The following is a 24892-nucleotide window of genomic DNA, read 5'->3' on the forward strand; positions in this document are numbered from 1 at the left end:
TGCATTACAATGCTAATCAATTGATACACAAAACTAATGTAATCCGGTTTCAGCCGCCTTAAAAACAATAAAGCTGTAGAGTATCACCTGATAATTAAGATTTCACATAGAATCTTACACTGGTTCTAATACTTTGGCCAGGGACTGGGACAGTAATTTACGAATGATAAATGCTTTAACTCCATCGCATTTTCAAGTTTCTTAGTCTGATTTTCATTGCGCAACTAAAAATGTAACGTAAAATTGTACACCCAAAGTAGCAACGGCGGAGGCGGCATTTACTATTTTTTAATATAGAAAGATCTAAATTATAATTGAAATAGGCACCCAAAAGAAACCTGAAACGATAAGTGTAAAAAAGAACTTGGTAGGGTAGGAAGAAAAAGGGGGGTGGTTGGGCGCGGTTGATCGCTTTTTTTGAAATGAAATCGAAGTTGTTTGGTCACCTTTCTCTTACAAATAATCCTCTTGGAATAAAAACCTACCTCATTAGGTCAGTGTAACTAGTTGATCTAAATGTATCGAGTAAGAGAAACTGCTCTCTCCAAATAGAAAGAAAAATGATAATTTGTTATTGGATATTCTTATCAGTTTTCATAGAAAGTCTGTGTTTAATAGGTGAGTCTGGAATTCGTGTTTTTTTTTATCACTCTTCAATTTTATATGGTATATAGAGATAAATAACAATAAATGTTTCGAAATATTTAGACTGTGAAAATAATCTTTGTTTCATATAACTCTTCTATTTTTATATGGCATATATATAGGGATCCAAAAATAACAAATGTTTTGAAACATTTAGTCTGTAAAAATAATCTTTGCTTCATATAACTCTTCTATTTTATATGGCATATATATAGAGATCCAAAAATAAGAAATATTTTGAAACATTTAGTCTGTGAAAATAATCTTTGCTCCATATAACTCTTCTATTTTATATGGCATATATATAGGGATCCAAAAATAAGAAATATTTTGAAACATTTAGTCTGTAAAAATAATCTTTGCTCCATATAACTCTTCTATTTTATAGGGCATATATATAGGGATCCAAAAATAACAAATGTTTTGAAACATTTAGTCTGTAAAAAATAATCTTTGCTCCATATAACTCTTCTATTTTATATGGCATATATATAGGGATCCAAAAATAACAAATGTTTTGAAAAATTTAGTCTGTAAAAATAATCTTTGTTTCATAATATAACTCTTCTATTCTATAAGGTATATATAGAGGAATCCGAAAATAGCATTAAATGTTTTAAAACATTTAGTCTGTAAAAGTAATTCTTGTTTCATGTAACTCTTCTATTTTATATGATATTTATAGAAGATCAATGAATAGCAATAGGTGTTTTCAAATATTTAGTCTGTAAAAGTAATCATATAAATATTCTATTTTATATTATATATAGAGAGAGAGAGGAATCCAAAAATGTTAGGCGTTATGAAATATTTTTTTGGTTTTTGAAAACTGCTCAGTTTGATAACTGAACAAAATTATATTATTGATCTGAAAATTTTTTTGCTATTTTGTTACTTTCTTGTTTTGCGTTTTATTTTTAATTATGTCACTAATTATTTATTTATTTATGCCCACTTTTATCCTTTTTCAATGATTTTAAACAAAAATAACTTTTTTTTTTCAAATTACCTTTCTTTGAAAACTCATTTTTTTTAGCAAAATTTATACATGAAATAAATATTAATATTGATTTTAATGTTTTTTACATTTTGGGTACTTTACAAATTAATCTGTTTCTCTTTATTCTTATTTTGGAAACTGAATCCCAAAACAGGGAAATTGAGTTTTGTTCCTCAAAAATGAAGCAAAATAACTTAGTCGGTAACAGAACCAAGTATATCTTATATACAAAACTTATACTGTAATTTTTAATCTTAATTTATTCACGACGAACGAACACAAAATATACGTTCTCTTACCATTAACATTTACACATACATTTTTTTGTTGACAGATTGCGAATTTTGGCATTCTAAATATAGCCAAAATCTGTAAGAATCGGAATTTAACGAAAAGAGGGTTTTTCTTTCAGGAAATGCATGCTTTTAATCTGGTATTAACAAGTAAATCATGTTTATAATCAACCCCCGTGAACCATAAAAATTGTACCTTATTTCTTGAAAATCCACTCATTCTATCAAAAGTTTTTCCGGTATTTCGTTTTCCCCATGTTGTCAAATATTGTAGAAATTAAAGGTAAAAGTATTTTTTGAAGAAGTGACTTCTCTCTTAATAATTGAAAATAAAAATTCCCATACTGTTGCCTAACCTCTGCCAGATGTATTCATGCAAATTGATTGTTATTTGTATGTTTCTTGTACGTATATATGTATGTAATATATGTTTCTTGTGGGCTAAGTATGTTTTCTCGATTTTGTTGTTCAAAATTAGTCAAAAAGAAATAGTTTACAGTATCGCTTTTCAGCACGCTGTTCAGGTATTTTTATTTTTGTACTAGAATCAATATAAATTTTAGCTATATTAAATAGGCTCTAAAATAAATAAAATATTTTTCTAACATAAAATGTTAATCAAATATTATGTATGTTAATCAAATAATGTTAATCAAATAATAATAAATATGTTAATCAAATATATCAAATCTTTTGATAAATAAAATTATCACAACGATCGGATTGGATTAGTAATTAACCCATAGTGTAAAAAGTGGTAATGTTTGTATANATAACAATGAAACAATTTAGGTAAAGTGAACAAAAAAGAACAATAAACATTTGAATCAATAAACATTTCAACAATATAAAATTTTAAACATTAACATGAAAAATGAAAGGTTATTGACAATTCATGAGAGTTCTTGCTTCCCAATACAATTTAGTGACATCACAGAATCAATATAAATTTTAACTGTATTTAAATAGGCTCTAAAATATGTAAAATATTTAATACAAAATATTTTTCTGACATAAAATGTTAATAAAATATAAGCGTGATTTAAAAGCATCATAAAGATAAATAATTACTTAGCTCTCTTTTATTTATTAGTATAGACATTAATGTGATTTTATCATAAATTTGCATAAAATATTCCACGCATACCTTAAATACTAAGATATCACAAATGTATAACTTTTTTTTTCCTTTTAATTTCGTTTAATTACAAAGTGCCCGCCATTAAGATAATATAAGTCTGCCATAAGTCTGTGTTTCTAAGAATTGAAAACTATTTAATACAGCTCTATTTATAAAACAAGATAAGAAACAAATGAGTAAAAATATCATCGACCATTTTCAACAACATTGCGCAAGAGAAATTCTAGTATCTTTTAAATGTATTTTAATGTGATAATTTATTATTAAAAGAATTGACAAAATACGAATACAAAAAAAGAAATGCGAAAAAAAAATGAGATTGTTAGATTTGAACCATTTTAAAATTTATTTTAAATTTCGGCGAAAATGAATGATGGGATGCCGAAAATGCATCTATATACTTTTACAATTGTGATAATGTCATTTATCACAAATTTAAACTTTCCTTAAATTTAAGAAGAAAAAATTAAGGAGAGTACTTTTGATAAATAAAATTATCACAACGATCGTACCTGCACAACTGCTTGGATTAGTAATTAACCCACAATGTAAAAAGTGGTAATGTTTGTATAAAGTAGTAATATGTTTTAAAATATGTTCAAACTGTGTAAAAATATCTTTTCTTAGCTACCATTTTAGTTTTTAAGTAATTATTTGCCAACATAAACATAGATTTTAAAATTATTAATATAGTTTAGTGGGAATGAGTTATCTTTTATTTCATAAATTAATCGTGCTAATGAAATAACTTTCGCAATTTTTTAGGTTTTGACCTTTTTTTTTACAACAGAAATAAGTACTTTAAAATTACATCTGGTCATAAAGGGATATATGTATTATGAAAATTATCAGCAAAAATATAGACTTAAAAAATATATTATAATGAATGAAAATATAGAAAAATGGCCCATGAAATATTACAGAATAATTAGTGAAGGGACTGAAAAAATTTAAAAATTAATTAAAATAATCAAAAAAGTATAAATAATAAAAATATCAAAGGAACATAAAAATTAATAATATTACTGAAGAATTATAAAATAGTGCATTAAAATCAAAAACGTATAAAAAAATTTAAAAAATTCGAAAAAAAAGTTTTAAAATATTAAAAGGACCAAAAGAATGCATTAAAACTTGTGAAAATAAAAAAATAGTTAAAATATCTGAAAATATAAAAGAATTATTTAAGTAGCCGACATTTTTATAACTCTATTTGCATGAAGATAAAAACCATTTGCGAAAACGTTCAAATAATCTTCAATGATCAATTTTGATTGGTTGAAAGACATATCAACTATTTCTTTCGAAACTAATGAAATAAATAAGACGTGTTTTGAAAAATGATTTTTACGTACACCGCTAAGAACATGAAAGGACATTTAATTAAAAATTACATTAATCATTCCTTGTTCAATCTCTCTTCTTCCAAAATAGGAATGAATACTTAATTAAATGAATAAACAAGTAATGCTTAATAATGAATGTTTAATAATGGCTGTTACAGAAAGAATCAATCAAAAGAAACACGTGCAATTCTTATGAAAAAATGACCACGTCTGATTTTATGACTATGGAATATTTTTATGACCTGAAGCACCAAATGGAACTGAAAGTGGTTTACCATTAAAAAATAAACAATTCTTGAATGTTGAGATCATAAAATGTTACTTTTTGGTTATAAAAATGCAATTGTCGTAGCTTAATTATATTTAATTTTATAACAGCTGATCCATTTCTGGGTTTATAACTATCAATGTTCAACTCCGTAGATTTGTAATTTTGAACCCAATTCAGAAGACAAGGGAACTCCTGGATCAAGTATTGGGAGAAATTTTGCCTTCGTGGGGGACTTTTTTTGATGGAACTAACCCAAACTAACAAAATAACCCAGGATCAAATATTGGAACAAATCAGTCTTCGTAAAGGACTTATCTTTATGGAACTCATCCGCATTTGCGATACATAATGGGAAGAACCACGAAAACCACCCACAGTTAGCATGGCAAGGGTATTCTAACACATGTAACTGTCTATGACTGAGGACATTCTACGTCAACACTGTGGTCCTGGTCGGTGCGAGTAGGGTTCAAATTTCATATCGACCAGAGTCGAAGATTGTTCAATTCCAATTATTTCGAACAGATAGGGTAGCATCACGTTTGTAAGTAAGCGCTCTAGCCCTAAGCTGCCGTGGCTCGTCTTGGGTTAGTTACATAATCTAGCAGTTGGCAAAAAGCCGCAGTCATTTTGCAATGCGCGAGGCTGGGCCCTGATAGCCTGGTTGATAGGTCACTGGGCCCATCTCCAAGTGGTCGTGGGTTCAATCCCCTCCGGCCGAAAACTCCCCGTGTAGTAAATGGTGACTTATGCATCTTAAATCTGTCGGGTCACAAAGTCCTCCATGTTCCCAAATCAAACCTCTGGGGGTACTGATCCAGGAGTTTCTTTGTCTTCTATACTGGTAGAAAATTACAAGGCTACGGAGATAAATATTAATAGTCGTAAACCCAAAATTGGGTAGGCTGTTCAACGACGGTTATGAAACAAAAACAAAAAAACGCCCCAGGCTAATTCGATATGTATCCAGTATTTTCTAATCTGTTCAGTCTGACACTGTTTAGGTTCATTGCAGTGAAGTGACGTACCTATAGGCTAATTAGGAAATATATCATTCATTGCTCAAATAGCATGATTTATTTCAGACCGTTTACAATAAGCCCAGAGTAATGAATTCTCATTGCAAATAGCTTTAGCAAAGGTTTATTGCAGTAAGCTTGAAGAAAGTTAGTCTGATAGAATTATTCACAGATTTCCAAAACTAGTTTCAAGGCAAATTGTAATCTGCCCAAATGAAGTCAGGTTGATTAAAAAGCTAAGATTCTTCATATTAGCCAGGTGTATTTCATAATACCGGGTCCCGCAGTGGACTGGTCGTTAAGACACGGCTCCCAGCAGATCACCGAAGTCNGGCAGGTGCGTTCCATAATACCGGACATAACTGCAAACAGCCAGATTTTTCAATTTAACTACGACACATAAATAAATGAAAGTGGGTAGAAATCATGTTGAAATTATCTAACTTTTTCAGAGCGTGAAAATGACATAGCCCTAGAAATATCATGGACAATATTACATCAAAGATTGGGTTGCGCAAAATTCTTAAAATAAATTTATTCTACTACATAAACAAATAAATAAAAAACTGAGAACTCCGGAAGAAATAGTTGAAATGTCAGCTAACTCTTATATGAGCCTGCCAACATTACTTTCCTAACTTTAAATTCTATTAAAACTTTAATTTGTGAGCTGCTAATTATTATTTGTTGTTATTGTTGTCGTAGGCCATTAAGGCAAGGAATGCGATTGTTCTTGCTTTCTAGTGGCGTCATCTATGGCCAAGAATTTGATTTCTGTCACACCCATACGTCACACTCGTTTATACACCCATTCATTCGTCCACAAATCGTAATTTTGACGTGAATCAGAGAATGATCAGTCTCCAATCTTGTACCCTCATAGGTATAATTTGTAATGGGAGCATAGAGGACTTTGCGATCCGACAGATTTCATGTGCACCAGTCACTATTTACTACACTGGGGAGTCTTCGGCCTGCTAGATTCGAACTACAGTTCTAACGAACTTACGACCTGCGCCCTGCCAAGCAGGCTATCCCGGCCCCAATTATTATTATTGTTTTACTTAATACAAAGTATTTTCCAATTATCTGATTAATTTTGAACACATTAAAAAGTATCTCAATTATAAAACACAGTGTTTCAATTTATGTAAAACATGTAATGAAAAATACTGTTCTAAAAATTAAATTCTGAATATTAATTATTAATTTTGTTTAAAAAAAAGGGATCTGTCATAATGGATATGAAATAAAAATAGTTTTTAGCGTAACAATGAACAACTTGAAATGATTTTAGAATTTAGAATTTTATAACCTTATTGCAAACTCTATGAAAGTGAATTTTGTGAGTTTTTAATTGTTTTCTTAATTTTTTTACTATTATAATCATATGTTTTTATGAGCAAAATGCATGTTTAAGAGAGCATGCATTTTTAAGAGCATTTATAGTGCAAAATTCTTCCTCACCCTTATTTGTGAATAAAAATATTACCATTTCCAATTTTGTTTCAAAAAGTTATTGCTTGAGAAATTTTTTTAGTGTTTATAATCATTGCAAGATAATTAAAAAGTGCAAAATAATTAAGAAGAAAATGATTAAGACATATTTATACAATGCTTCAATTTGTCTAAAATGTTCATTGCTCTAAAATCTAAACGGGTTTATTTTTCTCTTTAAAATATTAATAGATCTATCATAATGATCATGAAATGAGCAATTTTGTTTATATATACAGATGAAATTCTTTTTTTTTTTAAATATTTTCTCCTTACAAATAACTAAAATAAATTACATGAAATGCAAAATTTATACTTAAAATAATGTTACAAAAAAAATATTATTATAAAAAAAACAGATTCTATGTAAAATACATTTTGTGTCACTTTCTTCTATAAAATTTGTGAATTTTTTTTCACTTAAAAAATATTTATTTTTAACTCATCTACAGTGCTCAAAAATTAAACGGACCACCCTGTATAACTTTTGATTTAAGAATCGGATCTTAATTGTTCGAGGAGGTGACCTCAAATATGCCAATTATATAGCGCAGAGCTGGGAGAGCACAGGGGATAGAGAGTTTCCCGTCCAATGAGGCGAACCGGGTTCGAATCCCAGTCGATACGAATTCCTCATCCGGCTTGCAAAGACTACAATGCTGACGTGAAATATCCTCAGTGGTAGACTGATCATCTGTTAGAGTCCCCTTGCCGTCAGGCTGATCGTGGGAGGTTCTCGTGGTCTTCCTCACCATGTAACACAAATGCGGGTTAAATCCATGAAAAAGTCCTCCAAGAAGGCAAATTTCTCCCAATACTCGATTCAGGAGTTCCATTGTCTTCTGAATTGGGTTCAAAATTACGAGGCTATGGAGTTGAACATAAGTAGTCGCAAACCCATAAAATTGGGTCGGCTGTTCAACGACAGTTATAAAATTAATTAGTACAGACGAAGTTACGAAATAAGACACAAAAACTTACTTTATACTTTTTTTGACGAATTCTAATATTTTTAAACTTCTCAAAAAATATTTAGAGGATTATTTTTTAATTTTAGAAATTTTTAATTCATTCATACTTAGCAATAAGGTTTAAAGCTTTCAGAGGTTAAGAAACTGACGATAAACTACAAAAGACAACAAGCATTTTTGAACACCCTATGACAGCAAATCAAGCTATAAACTTGTTACTTGAATCGGCTACTTAAGTTGTTATTTGCAACAACTGTATAAAATTTCTTAAATCTATCTTAAATTTTTATGGAGATAATGACATTTTTATGAAAACTAAATTTTGTCTTATGTTTTTTTTTCCCCTACAGCTTTTGCTACTCAGTAAAATTAAACTAAATTTTTGGAGTAATTTAATTTGAATTACTGTTTGGATATTTAAAAAAAAATTGTTTCAAAATACGCTGGATATGACTATTTAAAGTAGTTCTTTCATGCTAAGCATGTGCGGAAAATGTTTGGAATTATTTTTTCCTAATTTTGTAGTGAATCGTATTTGGCAACTAATAAATAAAAAAATACATTAAAATACGCTTAAGACGTATAATATTTTAAACAATTTTCCAAGCAGTTTTTGCATTTCTTAAAATAAAGTTCAAAACTATTATGGTTGTTCCACAAATTTTATTAAGTATTGCAAATTACACTACCCCATAAAAACCACACGGAAAAAACAAACTTAAATTTGTAGAAAACCCCTAGTCGCTTTGAGTTTTAAAAATACAAAAACTGCTTAGAAAATTTACTGAAACTTTTTTATGTTTGTCGAAACTCAAACCAAAATTTTTCTTCAGTAGTCAAATACAAAAAGTAAGAAGAAAAAAATTATTTAAATTTTTCCGCGCATGCGCAGTATAAAAGAATTACTTTAAATAGTCATATCTTGCTCAGTTTTGAATGATTTCTTTCGAATTTCAAAATAATAGTTTTGTAATTAATTTTAAATTACTTCGATAATTCTGTTTAATTTTGTTCAAAAATTTTAAAGTTATAACAAAAAAACGTCAAAGTCAAAAAATTAGTTTTCTTATAAAAATGTCCATATCTCCATAAATGTTTAGTCGAAGTTTACGAAATTTTAGTAGTTTTTGCATTTGCAAGTAACAACCAATCGATACAAGTTACAAGCTTATTGCTTTATTTTCTGGCTTAGGGTGCTCAAAAATACTGTTTTTTTTCATAATTTATTGTCGGTCCCTAAAACCTTTGAAAGTTTTAAACATTATTACAAAGTATGAAAAACCGCAAGAACTAAACAATTCTTATGTTATAAAATAGTTCTTCAAGTAATTCTTAAAGAAATTCAAAGAAATATCAATAACCCAAATTGTCTCTTCCAATATTGCAGGGTAAGTCTATAATTCGTGGCATATTTTATTAGAGACCAAAAGCTTAAATATTTCGAAATTTTAAAAAATTTATATCGTGAAAGACGTCTTTATTTACTTGTAATTCTACCTAAATAATAAATAATTTTTTGCTTTGAAATTTATTAATCTCTAACATAAAACACGGTGGTTCGATTTCTTTAAAGTATTAAAGAGTATTGCTGGAAAAAATTTTTAGGATTTAACTTTTTCACATCTTACAACTTTACACATTTTTTTTTACTTTAACGGATTTATTCTACAAAATTAACTTCAAAGGATTTATAACAAAAATCACGCTATCCATTATAGTTTTGAAAACTGTCAGTTTATTAGTTTATTCAGACAAAAATTGCGACAATTAACCAAAACAAATAATATAAGCGATTTATTTAATATATATATATAATATTTATTTTTAACTCATCAACAGTGCGCAAANATATATATTAGACAATTAGACATTTTTATTAATCATTTTTTTTAAATGTAGCGTAAGAGACATTTCATCACTTTTATTCTTATTAAAATAATGAAGAATTCCCTGACTATATCAAACACAATGAATCAAATTATCTGAAATAAGGAGAAAAAAAAGTTGTTCAAAAAAATTAACTTCTACTTTAATTTTTATTTTTCTAATTAGAAAAATCAACCGATCCATCACAGCAGACGTGAAATAAAGACAATGTTAATTCACTCATAACGAAAATCATAAAGTAGAAGGCTTAACAGGGTGTAATAACTGATTCATCAATATCTGCAATTATTCTGTCAACGCTGAGTCTCTTATATTCAACCTAATTTCCCTGCCAAAGCAATTTATTTTCATCCTAGAGAACTCGTCTGGATGTTGACCTTGTCCTTTTGTTGTTCCTTGACTTTTCTTTAGAACTGTTTGGAAATAAATGAAAAAAGTTTATTAGGAAATAGAACATTTTAAACAGATCTAAATACTAGAAGCGAATTCAATTTCTAAGAACAAATGATTCTTATATGTTTAAGTTCGTTATAAGGAATGGGTTTTACTGATGTTTTCTAAAAGGAAATAGTGCAACCTTGAACTATTTATGGATTTTTTAAAATTTTTTTCTCCGGGGAGAAATGATGCACATTTTAAGTTTGATTAAAGTAAAAAAGTAACTTATCTGAAATCCTTTATCAGATATGACTTATACACAATCGCCTCCGGCTGTTTATGAAACAGGCTTCAAGTAGGTCTTAGTTTTAAGGATTTTGTCTTATTAAGTAAAATCTCTTTAGATTAAAAATCGACATCAACGCTACGACTATTTTGGGTTTTCGCCTTAGCGTTGCATTTTGTTTTACTGCAAAACACTATACAACTTGAAATCACGTATAATTTAGGTATATAGATAATATATAATTAAGGTACAATAAGTATATAACTAAGATAATATATAATCAAGGTATATAGAAAAATGTACAGAAATAAAAAAAAAATAAAAAAAGAACATTCGATAATTAGTTGAAGAATTGTTAACTGTTAAAGCTGTAGAAAAAAATACCATACGGTTACTTTAGTGGTGAAAGGAATCCAACTACCGAGTGAAAATTTGACATGATGAAAAAGATATATTTTTCTATGATTATAACTGCTTACTGTGTCAAATATTCTGTATTCCTAAGTTTAATTATTTTTTCACAAATACATTGGATTATTTTTGATATCCAGCTATCCTTTCGTTTTAATTTACTAAAATGAGCTTGCATAAAATTATAGTAATTATATATATTTTTTGCACAAAATCATATTTTTTTTAAAAAAAACTCTGCGTAGTCTTCATTTAATGTATACTTTCTTTTTTCATTTATAGGCATTTTTCTCCTTTGTTTTCTAATTCCTTTGTTTTCTAATTATTATTAAATACCGCGTTTAAGGAATCATTTGAAGGACACTTTAGGGCAATTCCACGGAAGTGTCAACTTTCAAGTGAAATTTTTTTTTTATGAATTGCATATTTTAATTTCAAAAATAATGTTCAAAAATAGCCAAAGTCTACATATTGCCGTTTCATTTTTGATAATTTTAAATTTTTTGAATCTGGCAGCATTCTAAAGTAATCACATGTCTGACAAGTGAATTGTTCACATTTGTGCTCAAATTGTTTTCTTGAAAAATACTTATAAAATAAAAGAAATGTATCTTTCTTTTGCAATATTTTGATAAAAAATATGCATATAGAACAAAATTTAAACATTTTAAGTTTAATATATTAAATAAAAGTAACTTCTTTTACGTCATTCCGTCACATGTCTTAATAATGCATAAATTTCCTGAGAACGAAGATAAGATGTAACATTGGCAAGTTAGATATAAAACCTCCTCAGAGACAACCTAATTTTCAAACTGTTGAAATTCTTACATAAATATTAATCCTGTTTATCTGTTACATTCTGTTTATCATTTACATATTAATAAAACATTTTTTAAATGAAGGCTTTCTTCTACTAAACTTTTTGTCATTCCGTCACGGTCATTCCGTCACAGCAAATAGATGTTAATAACTGCTAGCCAACCTGAGGTTAATTTTCCAAATTCACATTTTACATTGCTTACACATTATACTAAAAGTATAAAATAGTTCAGAAAAATAATAGCTGCAAAATTCGCAGAAACTACCAGTTCTAAGCGGCATGCCAAAAGCTTGGTTGCCAAAATGTCATTCCGTCACGCAAATAAAAAGTTCGTAAAATTAAAAGTAAAAAAGATAGAAAATCCTGTTTTTTTAGTTTATGAAGAGCATTATGCCAATAATAATGATATGCATGATAAAAAAAAATTATTTGAAATTAGATACATAGAAACTTCAATTAATTGTTATTTTGCAAGTCAAAATGTCATTCCGTCACATATGGAATTGCCCTTTAGAGATTTCTCATAATTTTTTGGTTCAGAAGAGAACGTTGATATTAATATTAAGTCAAAGGATAGGAAAGGATTTCTAAAAACATATGCACATGCTAAAAAATATTTAATAAGTTTTTTAAGAACTTTTTCTATTTTGTCGTTGTCACTGTATGAAGGTCATAAAGGTGTTGCTAAAATTGATTATGATGCAAGCATGATATGAACGAATCCAGAAATTCTGCGTAGTCTGCATTTAATTGTCTTTTTTTTTACTAAGAATTGCTCTCCTTTGTTTTCTAATTACTATTAATAGCTGCGTTTAAGGCGGTCACTTGGCGGACATTTTAATTATTTTTTCAAACAATTTTTTGGTTCAAAAAAGAAATTTGATATTAATATCAAGTCAGAGAATGGAGGCCAAAATTTCTAAAAACATGTACATACGCTAAAAAATGTTGATAAATAATTTTTACAAATTTCTTTTGTCCTTGTCTTCTATATAGTAAACACTGATGCTGCTAGAATCGATGATGATGCAAATATAATATGAGGCGAGTTAAAAGAATATGATGTAGCCTAAATTTAATGTATACTTATGTCTATTTCGGTTAAAGGCATTGCTCTCCTTTGTTTTCTAATAGTTATTAAACACTGCGGTATGAGGGGACATTTGATGGACACTTTCGTAGTTTTGTATAATTTTTTTGGTTCAAAATATAACTTTGATATTAATATCAAGTCAAAAGATAAGTGTCAAAATATATACATATATGGTAATAAATATTTTTAAAATTTATTTAAAATTGTTATTTTATCCTTGTCCCTCTGTATAGTCAGCACGGATATCGCTAACATTGTTGATGGTGCAAATAAGTTATGACGTGGGCTAAAAAAAACCTCTTTTTAGTCTACATTTAATGTATTCTATTTCTTTTCTAGGCATTGCTCTCCTTTGTTTTCTAATTATAAATAAAGCTGCTTAGAGGGGTCATTTGATAGACTTTTAAGAAAAACACTTATAAGACGAACAAGGTAGAAAAATGATTTATGTACATTAAGCTGATTCTGAAAGGAAAAAAAAACGACTTCGCGCACGGACTGAAACTATTTTTCCACAGCACGGCCCATCTTCACTGAGTAATAATTCTCGGAGTTGGGTGCCAATTTTTCATGACATTGATTTGCTAAAACTTAGTTATCCCCAAAATGCAACATATGGCATTTTTGTAAAATAAAATGGACATGAGCGTTTTTCCCCTTTTATCTTTAATTATTAATGATGAAGGGGAACAGCTGGTAGCCTCTGTTGCACACGTTTTTTCTCGCCTTTGCACACGTTCTTTGATTTTACCCATTGTTTTAAATCTAATTTTACTTATAATTATTAAAAATTTGAAAATATCAATCTAATGTTTTAGTAAACAAGCTTTTTATACATAGATATTGCTTCAAACAATGTCTTCATCAAAAATTTTGTGTAAAGCATGTACAGAACCAATTCTGTAAGACTAGGATAAGTTAACATGTAAAGGTGAATGTAATTCTGTTTTTCTGTTGATAAAATACAAAAGTGGACTTATGTTCAAAACCAAAGGAAAACCCAACGAAAATAAAAAGTGCAACTAGCCCAGACATTCTCGAGAATATCTTACAGCAAAATAAAGACCTAAAAGAGTTAATAACTAACAAATTCAACGATTTAACCTGTTCAATGGAATTCATTAGTGAAGTAATTCAAGAGTTGAAAAATTCTATCACAGAGCTACAAAATGTAAACAAAACTTTACGAACAAAGTATGATCAGCTAACTAGAGAAAACGCAGAAATAAATGAACTAAAAGAAGCAGTTGTTTAAAAGCAATATTCCCGAAGATCCAACTTTGAAATAAATAACTTACCCGAATGTGAAAATGAAGACATACCATAAGTAATATATTCCAGATTGATAATGTTGCAAATACTAATATATCCAAAAATCTGATCACCCCTCACAGAGTCCCCAGCTTTAATAAAGATAAACCTAAACCCATCATCGTTCAAGTTAAATCCAAATCTGTACGTGATGAGCTCTTAAAGAAACTTAGAAATCGTAAACTTACAACCTGCGAAGTCAACTCCAGGTTCACAGAAATGCCTGTTTACTTCAATGAGCATTTGACTACCGAACTGAAGCATCTATTTTATCTTTCACGTAAGGCTAAATCTGAAAAGGGATTCAAATTTTGTTGGGTTCGCGATGGTAAAATATTCCTGAGAGGAGTTCCTTGTTGGACTCGGTGGAAGCATGTTGAATTTGAAGAAGATCCTCAGAGCTCATACTGTTGATTGTTGATGATGATGTGGGGGGGGATCTTTGTTACTTGCTTTTATCCCCCTTGCTGTAAGGTGTATCTTTTGTGAGTTGAGTTGTTGGTGGTGAAAATGGTGACAATGAGATGGTGGCAGAGCTCATACAAATCTTGTTTGGCTAAGTCAAGCATTACCTATTGAAATACAGAGCTATAGGCTAAAGCAGAGAGCTCGTAGCACTTTACAATACTCAATACTCCTGGGTGTTAAATTCGTGATTTCGGTTGGAAGCGTCCTGTCGTTTGACGGGGACGCACGTGCCCCAATCTTAAGCCTTACCTATGAAAAAATAGATATTGACTGATGTTGAATTTGAAGATTGTTGTAGTTAATTTACGTCGCACTAGAGCTGCACAATGGGCTATTGGCGAAGGTCTGGGAAATATCCCTAAGGATGATCCGAAGACAAACCATCCAAATTTTGAACCTCTGCAGAGGGGATGGTAGCCCCGCTTCGGTAGCCCAACGACCTGCACGCGAAGTCGAGCACTTTACGGTAGAGCAGTTTAGCGAGGACCAGTACCGCACACCCTCGGTCCCTACGCAGACTGAGCCAAGTGGTCACCCACCCGGTTGAATTTGAAAAAGAGCCTCAGAGCTCATATAAATCTTGATAGGCTAAATTAAGCTTTTACCTATTGAAATACAGAGCTATAAGCGAAAGCAGAGAGCTCGTAGAACTTTACTATTCTCAATACTCAATATTCCTGAGAAAAGTTGAATAGTCCAAAATAATACGTGTGAAATCATCTCAAGACCTTAATATTCCATCCAACTGAAGAAACATTTTTATCTGTGCCGGACTGCCTAAAAATTGAAAATTTGGACGATTTAATTTTTTTTATTACCTCAACCTGTAAGTTCAACATTAATATTTTACATATAAATATTAGAAGTTTAAGAGCCAACTTTGATAATTTTATTTCACATATTTCTAGCATGATCGAAAATATAAGTGCTGTAATTATGTCGGAAATTTGGATTTACCAAAATGAAACTAATTTTTACTCAATAAATGGTTATAATTCATTCTTTAATTGCAGAAATAATAATCGCTCTGGAGGTGTTTGTGTTTTTATTAAAAGATGTCTTGATATTTTAGAGTTAGCTACACATTTTGTTTCCGCAGAATCTATATTATTTTATTGCAAACCTTTAGATTTATTATTTCTATCTTTATATAGATCTCATGATTTTAGTGTTGATTTTTTTAATACTGAACTTAAAGTAATTATCTCTGAACTTAAATATACTAATATAATACTGATGGGTGATATAAATATTGATATTCTAAGTGATGATTTTATTACTCATGAATATATTAATTTATTATGCCAATTTGGATTTCAAAATTACATAGACAAACCAACTAGAGTAAATTCCTCATCAACTTGCATTGATCATGTCTTCGTAAAAACAAATAAATTTTCAATCAAATCCGGAATATTCATAAATGACATAAGCGATCACTATCCAACCTTTTGCAGTGTTCATTACGATGAGGTAAATAAAATTAAGGAANTCTTCACTGAGTAATATTTCTCGGAGTTAAGTGCCAATTTTTCATGACATTGATTTGCAAAAATTTAGTTATCCCCAAAATGCAACATATGGCATTTTTGTAAAATAAAATAGACATAAAGCGTTTATCCCCTTTTATCTTTAATGATAAATGATGAGGGGCAACAGCTGGTAGACTCTGTTGCACACGTTTTTTCTCGCCCCTTGAATACTTTGATTTTACCCATTGTTTCAAATCTAATTAAACTTATAATTATTAAAAATTTGAAAATTTCAATCTAATGTTTTAGTAAACAAGTTTAGATATTGCTTCAAACAATGTCTTCATCAAAAATTTTGTGTAAAGCATGTACAGAACCAATTCTGGAAGACTAGGATAAGTTAACATGTAAAGGTGAATGTAATTCTGCTTTTCATTTTCATTGTGGTGGTGTCACTGAAAGAGCTTTTAGAAAACTTACTGTTGATAAAATACAAAAGTGGACTTGCGTACAATGTTCAAAACCACAGGAAAACCCAACGAAAATAAAAAGTGCAACTAGCCCAGACATTCTCGAGAATATCTTACAGCAAAATAAAGACCTAAACGAGTTAATAACTAACAAATTCGATGATTTAACCTGCTCAATTGAATTCAATAGTGAAGTAATTCAAGAGTTGAAAAATTCTATCACGGAGCTACAAAATGTAAACAAAGCAAAGAATGATCAGCTAACTAGAGAAAACGCAGAAATAAAGAAGGAAATAAATGAACTGAAAGAAGCAGTTATTGAACTCAAACAATATTCTCGAAGATCCAACTTTGAAATAAATAACTTACCCGAACGTGAAAATGAAGACATTCAACAAGTAATATTCCAGATTGATAATGTTGCGAATGCTAATATATCCGAAAATCTGATCATCGTTCACAGAGTCCCCAGCTTTAATAAAGATAAACCTAAAATCATCATCGTTCAAGTTAAATCCAAATCTGTACGTGATGAGCTTTTAAAGAAACTGAGAAATCGTAAACTTACAACCTGTGAAGTCAACTCCAAGTTCACAGAAATGCCTGTTTACTTCTCTGAACATTTGACTCCCTTTTTTTTTTCTTTATTTAAAACAAATTGGGTGCCTGGGCCGCGCAGCGTCCCCTAACCCATACATCATGAAAATAGTAAACAGTGTATAAAAACATTTTGTTGTTGTTGTTAATTTACGTCGCACTAGAGCTGCACAATGGGCTATTGGCGGCGGTCTGGGAAACATCCCGGAGGATGATCCGAAGACATGCCATCGCAATTTTGATCCTCTGCGGAGGGGATGGCACCCCCACTTCGGTAGCCCGACGACCTACGCGCGAAGTCGAGCACTTTACGGTAGCATAGTTTAACGAGGACCAATACCGCACACCCTCGGTCCCTGCGCAGACTGATCCAAGTGGTCACCCACCCGCACACTGACCGCAGCCAGTGATGCTTGACTTCGGTGATCTGCTGGGAACCGTGTCTTAGCGATCAGTCCACTGCGGGACAAAAACATTTTGTATTATGCATCATTATGGTGGCAATATTTGACTCCCGAAATGAAGCATCTATTTTATCTTTCACGTAAGGCTAAATCTGAAAAGGGATTCAAGTTTTGTTGCGTTCGCGATGGTAAAATATTCACGAGAAAAGATGAATAGTCCAAAATAATGCGTGTGAAATCATCTCAACTCCTTAATATTCCATCTAACTGAAGAAACATTTTTATCTGTGCCGGACTGCCTAAAAATTGAAAATTCGGACTATTTAATAATCACTTTATTACCTTAACCTGTAAGTTAAACATAATTATTTTACATATGAATATTAGAAGTTTAAGACCCAACTTTGATCATTTTATTTCACATATTTCTGGCATGATTGAAAATATAAGTGCTATATTTATGTAAGAAATTTGGATTTACCAAAATGAAACTAATTTTTACTCAACAGATGGTTATAATTTATACTTTAATTGCAGAAATAATAATCGCTTTGGAGATGTTTGTGTTTTTATTGAAAAATGTCTTGATATTTCAGAGTTAGCTATACATTTTGTTTCCGCAGAGTCTATATTACTTTATATCATACCTTTGGATTTATTATTTCTATCTTTATATAGATCTCATGATTTTAGCGTTGATTTTTTTAATACTGAACTTAAAGTAACATTCTCTAAACTTAAATATCCTAATATAATACTGATGGGTGATATATATATTGATATTCTAAGTGATTATTTTATTACTCATAAATATATTAAATTATTATGCCAATTTGGATTCCAAAATTACATAGACAAACCAACTAGAGTAAATTCCTCGTCAACTTGCATTGATCATGTCTTCGTAAAAACAAATTAATTTTCAGTCAAATCCGGAATATTCATAAATGACATAAGCGATCACTATCCAACTTTTTGCAGTATTTATAACGATGAGGTAAATAAAATTAAGGAAACTGAAAATAAAATTTCAATCAACTATAATAAGCTCTATAATTATCTGTCAAATTGCAAATTTAATTACAATCCTCAAGATTCTCTTGATCAACAATATCAGTTTTGTTTTCAAACTAAATAATTTAAAAAATAATTTTAAATATACGCATAAATCAAACAAAAGAGCCAAAAATAACTGGATGAATAGTAATATCTTGATTTTAAATTGAAGAAAGGAAAAACTATTAAAAAAACTGGAAAATATCCATGGGATATTACTTACAAAACAGCATACAACACTATAATTTCTGAGCTTAAGAACTTAATTAAAACAGCAAAATCAGAATACAAATTTTAAAATTGTGATTCAAATAAACAAAAATGGGATCTTGTAAATAATATTATTGGTAATCAGAGAAAATCACCTACTTTACCTGATATTTTAAACGACTATGAATCTTCTGATCAATTTAATAAATCATTTCCAAATGCTAACAGTACCTCAAACCCAAATTCAAACAGTTTTCAAATTTATATTTTACCAAGTTTAACCTTGTTTGTTTTCCTAGAATTGAATGATTGTGATGTACTTTACTTAATGAATTCTCTTTCTAATAAGAACTCCTTTGACTATGGTATTAATGTAAAATTAATTAAATTATTTGCTCTCGATAATATAAATTTTATAACCAATTTCATCAATACCTTAATCAAATCATCCATTTTCCCATTTCTTTAAAAAGAGCAACCATAACTCCTATTTTTAAAACCGCGGATGAAAATTGCTTATCAAACTATAGACCAATTTCAATATTATCTGTATTTTCCAAAATCATTGAAAAAGCTCTAGCTGATAAAATGTACAATTATTTACAACATACTAATTTTTTCTCTGAAAATCAATATGGATTTATTAAAGGCAAAAGTATAGAAAAAGCTCCTTTGGAATTTTCAAAATTTATTCATAATAGTATTGCTGAAAATAAGATAACAGAAGCTATATTTCTTGATATATCAAAAGCTTTCGATAATGTCAATCACAATCTCTTAATCAAAAAATTAGAATTTGCTGGTTTCAGAGGAATTATTTTAAATTGGTTTATTTCATATCTTTCAAACATAGAGTTAAAATCCGAAGTAATTTTAGTAATTATATTTTTTCAAACCGTAGTGTTCCTCAAGGATCTATTCTAGGACCCTTATTGTTTATTATATTCATCAATGACTTTTGTCAAATTAAACTTTTTGGTAAGATAATAACATATGCTGATGATTCCGTAGTTTTGTATTCTTGCACTGATTTAAATCCATTAGAATATCGGGAATATAATTCCTTGTATACAATCAACGGCATAATGCTAATTGTAAGCATTATTTGTATGTAAAAATAAAAATTATGAATGAACTACTTATTTATGGATAGTAAGAAATTGTTGTCTCAAACTTAAAACATTTCAAAATTTCCAAAATGCATACAAATGTTTGAAAGAATCTTTCCCATTGCTTAATACTGAGTAATTCTGCCATAGTTTGTTTCCATTTTCATGTTTTGAAAATATTTCCTCAGCATTTAAAATTTCATTGCTTACTCGTGGTTTAAATGAACTTACTTTTCTCTAAACTATAAATTTCCATTCGAGGTGACAAAGCATTTTCCACAAGGGATTTCTCTCGCAAAGTATGGTTCTCTTATTCGAGATCTTATTCTAATGGATTGCTGGGATAACCCATTAGAATATCGGGAATTTAATTCCTTGCATGCAATCAACAGCATAATGCTAATTGTAAGTATTATTTGTATGTAAAAATAAAAATTATGAAATTATGATTTGCAGATAGTAAGAAATTGTTGTCTGAAACTGAGAAGCAGAGATATGATGGTTGGTACAATAATCCGGCACATGCACACTGGGGTTCATGCGGTAAGTGAAGAAACATTAAAATTCTCTTTAAACAAAATAAAAATAGCAATTGACATTTTAAAACTAAATTAAGGAAAAAAGTATTTTCTTAATAATGAAAATTAAAAATCTAATTACTCAATCTTCAGTTGTTTAGATATTCGAGTAATATTTATTTCTTACTTATTTCTTTTTCTTTTTTAGTAAAACCAGCTAAATAAAAATTTTATAACTCAAAACGTTATGCTAAAGAAGAGTGTAGGTGATTTAATTTTGATCAAATCAATTAAGTGTTTCGGTGAAAAGATGAAGTAATATTGTTTAAAAGCTACGCTTAATATTAGTTTCTTTTTAAATATTGAAATCTTTTTGAAAACTATTGCAAACACAGGTTTTCAATAATATTAACGGAATGAATCCAGCACTTAGAAGTGTTAATTTAAAACTAACAGGAGTGAAAGATAACAAAACAATTAAGAGTGAAAGATAACATGACAATTACAACAAAATATGTTAATGGGAATATATAGCCTATATTTTCATACTAGTTGAGAATGAACATTACGAGGGTTAAAAGAAATTTTTCCCGCTGCCCTGAACAATTTTCATTTATATATTTATATTTTCACCTTCATTTATAGTACTTCAGTTATAAAACCGTAGTCAAAATATAGTTTCAAGCATGTATTACCAAAGATTTTTCATTTATGTAATAATAATTTATAGGGAGTCACTTGACCAGGAAAGTGAGTGCTTCTTATTCCGATGGTGTGTATTTAATGAAAAATATACCGAATGCCCGAGCATTGAGTCAAGCATTGATGAGAGGTGGGGATGGTCTACCCTCCACAAGAAATCTAACCACACTATTCACATTTTTCGGTAAGTACAAGATTTGTTTTAATATCAAAAAAGTTCTATAGAACAATTGAGCCGCGATGACTCAGGGGATAGAGCTTTTCCAATGAGGTGAGCTGGGTTCGAATCCCAGCTGTGACTGTTCTATACGAATTTCGCACCCAGCTCGCATCAAACACAGTGCTGACGTAAAATATCATCAGTGGTTGGCGGATCACGGGTTAGAGGCATGTCATCGAGCTGACCGTGTTAGGTTCTAGTGGTCTTCTTCTCCATGTAACGCAAATGCTGGTTAGTTCCATCAAAAAGTCCTCCACGAAGGCAAAATGTCTCCCAAAACTTGATCCAGGAGTTCCCTTGTCTTCTGGATTGGGTTCAGAATTACAAGACTACGTAATTGAGCATTAGTAGTCGCAGATCCGAAATTGGGTAGGGTGTTCAACAATGGTTATAAAATAAAATAATCCTGCTGGTTCTTTATTGTTCTTTCTTTTTATTCAGAGGCTTCCATAACTCTAATGCGTGTATTTGCATCAGTTAATATGTATTGGGTCAGAGTTCCCTTATCGCCAGGCTAACAGCGGGAGGTCTTCGTGGTTTTCCTCTCCATGTAACGTAATTACGTGTTAGTTGAATCAAAACGGCCTCCACGAAGACAAATTTCTCCCAATACTTGATCCAGGAGTTGCCTGGATCGGGTTCAAAATGACAAGGCTACGGAGTTGAGCATTAGTGACTGTAAACCTAAAAATTGGGTTGAACGACGGTTATAAAATAAAATAGAAGCAATGTTCATCTGTGAAACGCATCGTCACCGATGATACCGATCTGACCACACATTACTTACATATATTTTTCTGTTGTGACCAATAGGTCAGATGGTGGCGTCAGAGATTGTGATGGCCAGTGAATCTGGTTGTCCAATCGAAATGCAGAGGATTGAATTGGAGAAATGTGATGAAGCTTTTGATGCTCATTGCAAAGGATCGAAATTTATGCCTTTCTATCGAGCCCTCTACGACTCCAAGACTGGACAATCACCCAACAATCCACGAGAGCAGGTAAACAAATCTTTACAATTTTTATCTGTACTTACTAATGCGTTGCTTCTATGGAAAAATATTTTCAACCATTCAATTTGTTATAAGTGTACATGTAACAGCTATTTTTAATTGACAGCTTAGGTTTTGTTATTCCTAGCCCATAAATTCTCTGTTTATAATGAAAAATGTGAAAACTTTAAATAAAGAAGAAAAAAATTCCTCCGTTTCTAAAAGAATGAAAATCATATGTGATCGAATTTTTCAATGATTAAAAATTCATTTTATCACAGTATGTGTTTGGGCTACATTAAAAATCAAAATAACGATTTTAATAGTTTTCATCTAAATCAAAAAAAGTTTCGAATTTATTTTTCAGAAAACTTCCTTTTTAAACTTTAATTCTTTACACAAGATATTATATACAGCGTCCTTCGCGATATATATCATTCGAGTCAATCTATATTTTGAGAGTCCTTGTTAAAGGTTATTTCAAAAAAAAAATCTTTATATACATATACACGGCTATTTTAACACATAAACATGCATTCTCTTTTACATCCATGTTAACAAGTGTATTAAGGGTGATCATTGTACAACAACAAGCGTATTCTAAAATTCGATTTCTAAGGCACTACATGCTTATATAAATAGCCTTACAGATTCTGTTTCTGCAGGTGAATCAAGTAACAAGTTGGATTGACGGAAGTTTTATTTACAGCACGAGCGAGGCATGGGTGAACAGCATGCGGAATTTTGTGAATGGCACTTTCAGAATGGGACCTTCTGGATTTCCACCCAGAAATCACGAGAGAGCTCCACTTCACAGCTACCCACCCTCCGACCATCTACGACTGCTGAGTCCTGAGCGCATGTTTCGTAAATATATATTCCATAACACTCTATACGTAGAAATGATAAAAATGGAGATTTTAAATGATTTAGTGATAAACAAGGCAGGACTAGCGCAGATTTATATTTTGCTGGTCACCACTTGCTTTGTTAATGAAAGTATTGGTGTATCTAATGCGCTTATTGATAATAATAGCCAATCAATTAGTTTTAATAATCGGATTAATCAAGGTGAAGTAAGGGCCATTATCCGGTTCATCTTACACTGATAATTTAAGGTTAAGTGCCACTTCTCGGAATACCCAGCGCTGGTATTTTTTTAGTGGTTAAAGGCCAATACCCAGTATACATTCATAAATACTTAACCGACTTGCTGGGTTATTATTGATAATAACCGGTGATTGTTAATACTAACCAAATGATCATATTCACCGTAACATATAAACAATGTGATTTTATCTCTCCTCTAATGAAATATTTCAAGGACTTTATCAAATTATTTACTTTCTTTAGAAAAATCAACCGCACAGAGCTTTGATTTTAATATCATACGTGAGTTTATCATCGAGCTAAGGGATTTGATCAAATTTCCGTTTTTATCATCTGCGACACATAAATACTTGCATGCACTGTAGTACATGCGATATAATGTATATCTTTTCCACCCACTGATAGGGGGTGGTGGAGAAATATATTATTCTTGCATTGTGGATTTTACTAATAGGTGGATCATTTGACAAAATTCCTCCCAAAAAGTTTTATCTATCTAGTTTATTTTTTAGAAAGATACCTCATAGAATCCAAGAATTTGATTTCAGTAAAATTGTTTTCTATAAACTATCGTAAATTATCAGTATCAATTGTTTGAGTTATAGAAGAACTCATATTATCCGACAGCCACGAGACCATAGGTAATATACCAGGGGATCAAAATCTTCCGATAACCCAAAAAATTATGTTAAAATAGTGTAAATAATTGTGTAGGTCGGTGGACGCGCGTTCGTGAGAACAGGAGTTCGAATCCAACCGGCCGAACACTTCCCGTGTCGTAAATGCTGACTAGTACACGTTAAATCTGTCTGGTCACAAAGTCCTCCATGTTCCCATAACAAATCACAGAATTAAAGACAACAAGTTATGACTTAAATATAAAGGGCGGTAAAGATTCAGTAAAAAGTGATGTTCCAAACAAGATTAAATGCAGTTTGAATGCAATCTAGTAGTATATGCATACAATACAGTCGAACTCGTTTATAACGAGCACAAAGGGACCGTAACATGTACTCGTTAAATCCGAGTGCTCGTAATAAACGGGTCCTTATGGCAGGCGTGCAGCCAGAAGAGGGGGGAGGTCAAATTATTGAGTTTACATAAAACTTAATTAATACTTACTTTAATTAATTTAATTAAATACTTTTCTTAATTTAATGACAATTATCCCCCCCTCCCAACCAGCAAACAA

At 30.4% G+C, this 24892-nt stretch overlaps 1 protein-coding gene and 1 long non-coding RNA gene across 2 annotated transcripts in view; one reads left to right on the top strand and one right to left on the bottom strand.

The window, feature by feature from the left end:
- Positions 1-468: 468 nt before the first annotated feature.
- LOC107451888 (dual oxidase) overlaps positions 469-24892 on the top strand; it is an 83778-nt gene continuing 59354 nt past the window's right edge. The window contains exons 1-5 of the mRNA XM_016068121.3: positions 469-618; positions 20615-20701; positions 21407-21562; positions 22412-22599; positions 23256-23457. Of these exons, the coding sequence (XP_015923607.1) occupies positions 561-618; positions 20615-20701; positions 21407-21562; positions 22412-22599; positions 23256-23457 (691 nt within the window). The 5' untranslated portion in view covers positions 469-560. The remainder of the gene's footprint in view (positions 619-20614; positions 20702-21406; positions 21563-22411; positions 22600-23255; positions 23458-24892) is intronic.
- Positions 10201-17390, bottom strand: LOC107451890 (uncharacterized). Its single transcript, XR_001585122.3, has 2 exons — positions 17152-17390; positions 10201-10483 (listed from the first exon to the last, which is right to left on the bottom strand). It is a non-coding gene; the product is annotated as an uncharacterized lncRNA (long non-coding RNA).

This window comes from Parasteatoda tepidariorum, chromosome 3, assembly GCF_043381705.1.
Source record: "Parasteatoda tepidariorum isolate YZ-2023 chromosome 3, CAS_Ptep_4.0, whole genome shotgun sequence".
In the NCBI taxonomy this organism is placed as follows: domain Eukaryota; kingdom Metazoa; phylum Arthropoda; class Arachnida; order Araneae; family Theridiidae; genus Parasteatoda; species Parasteatoda tepidariorum.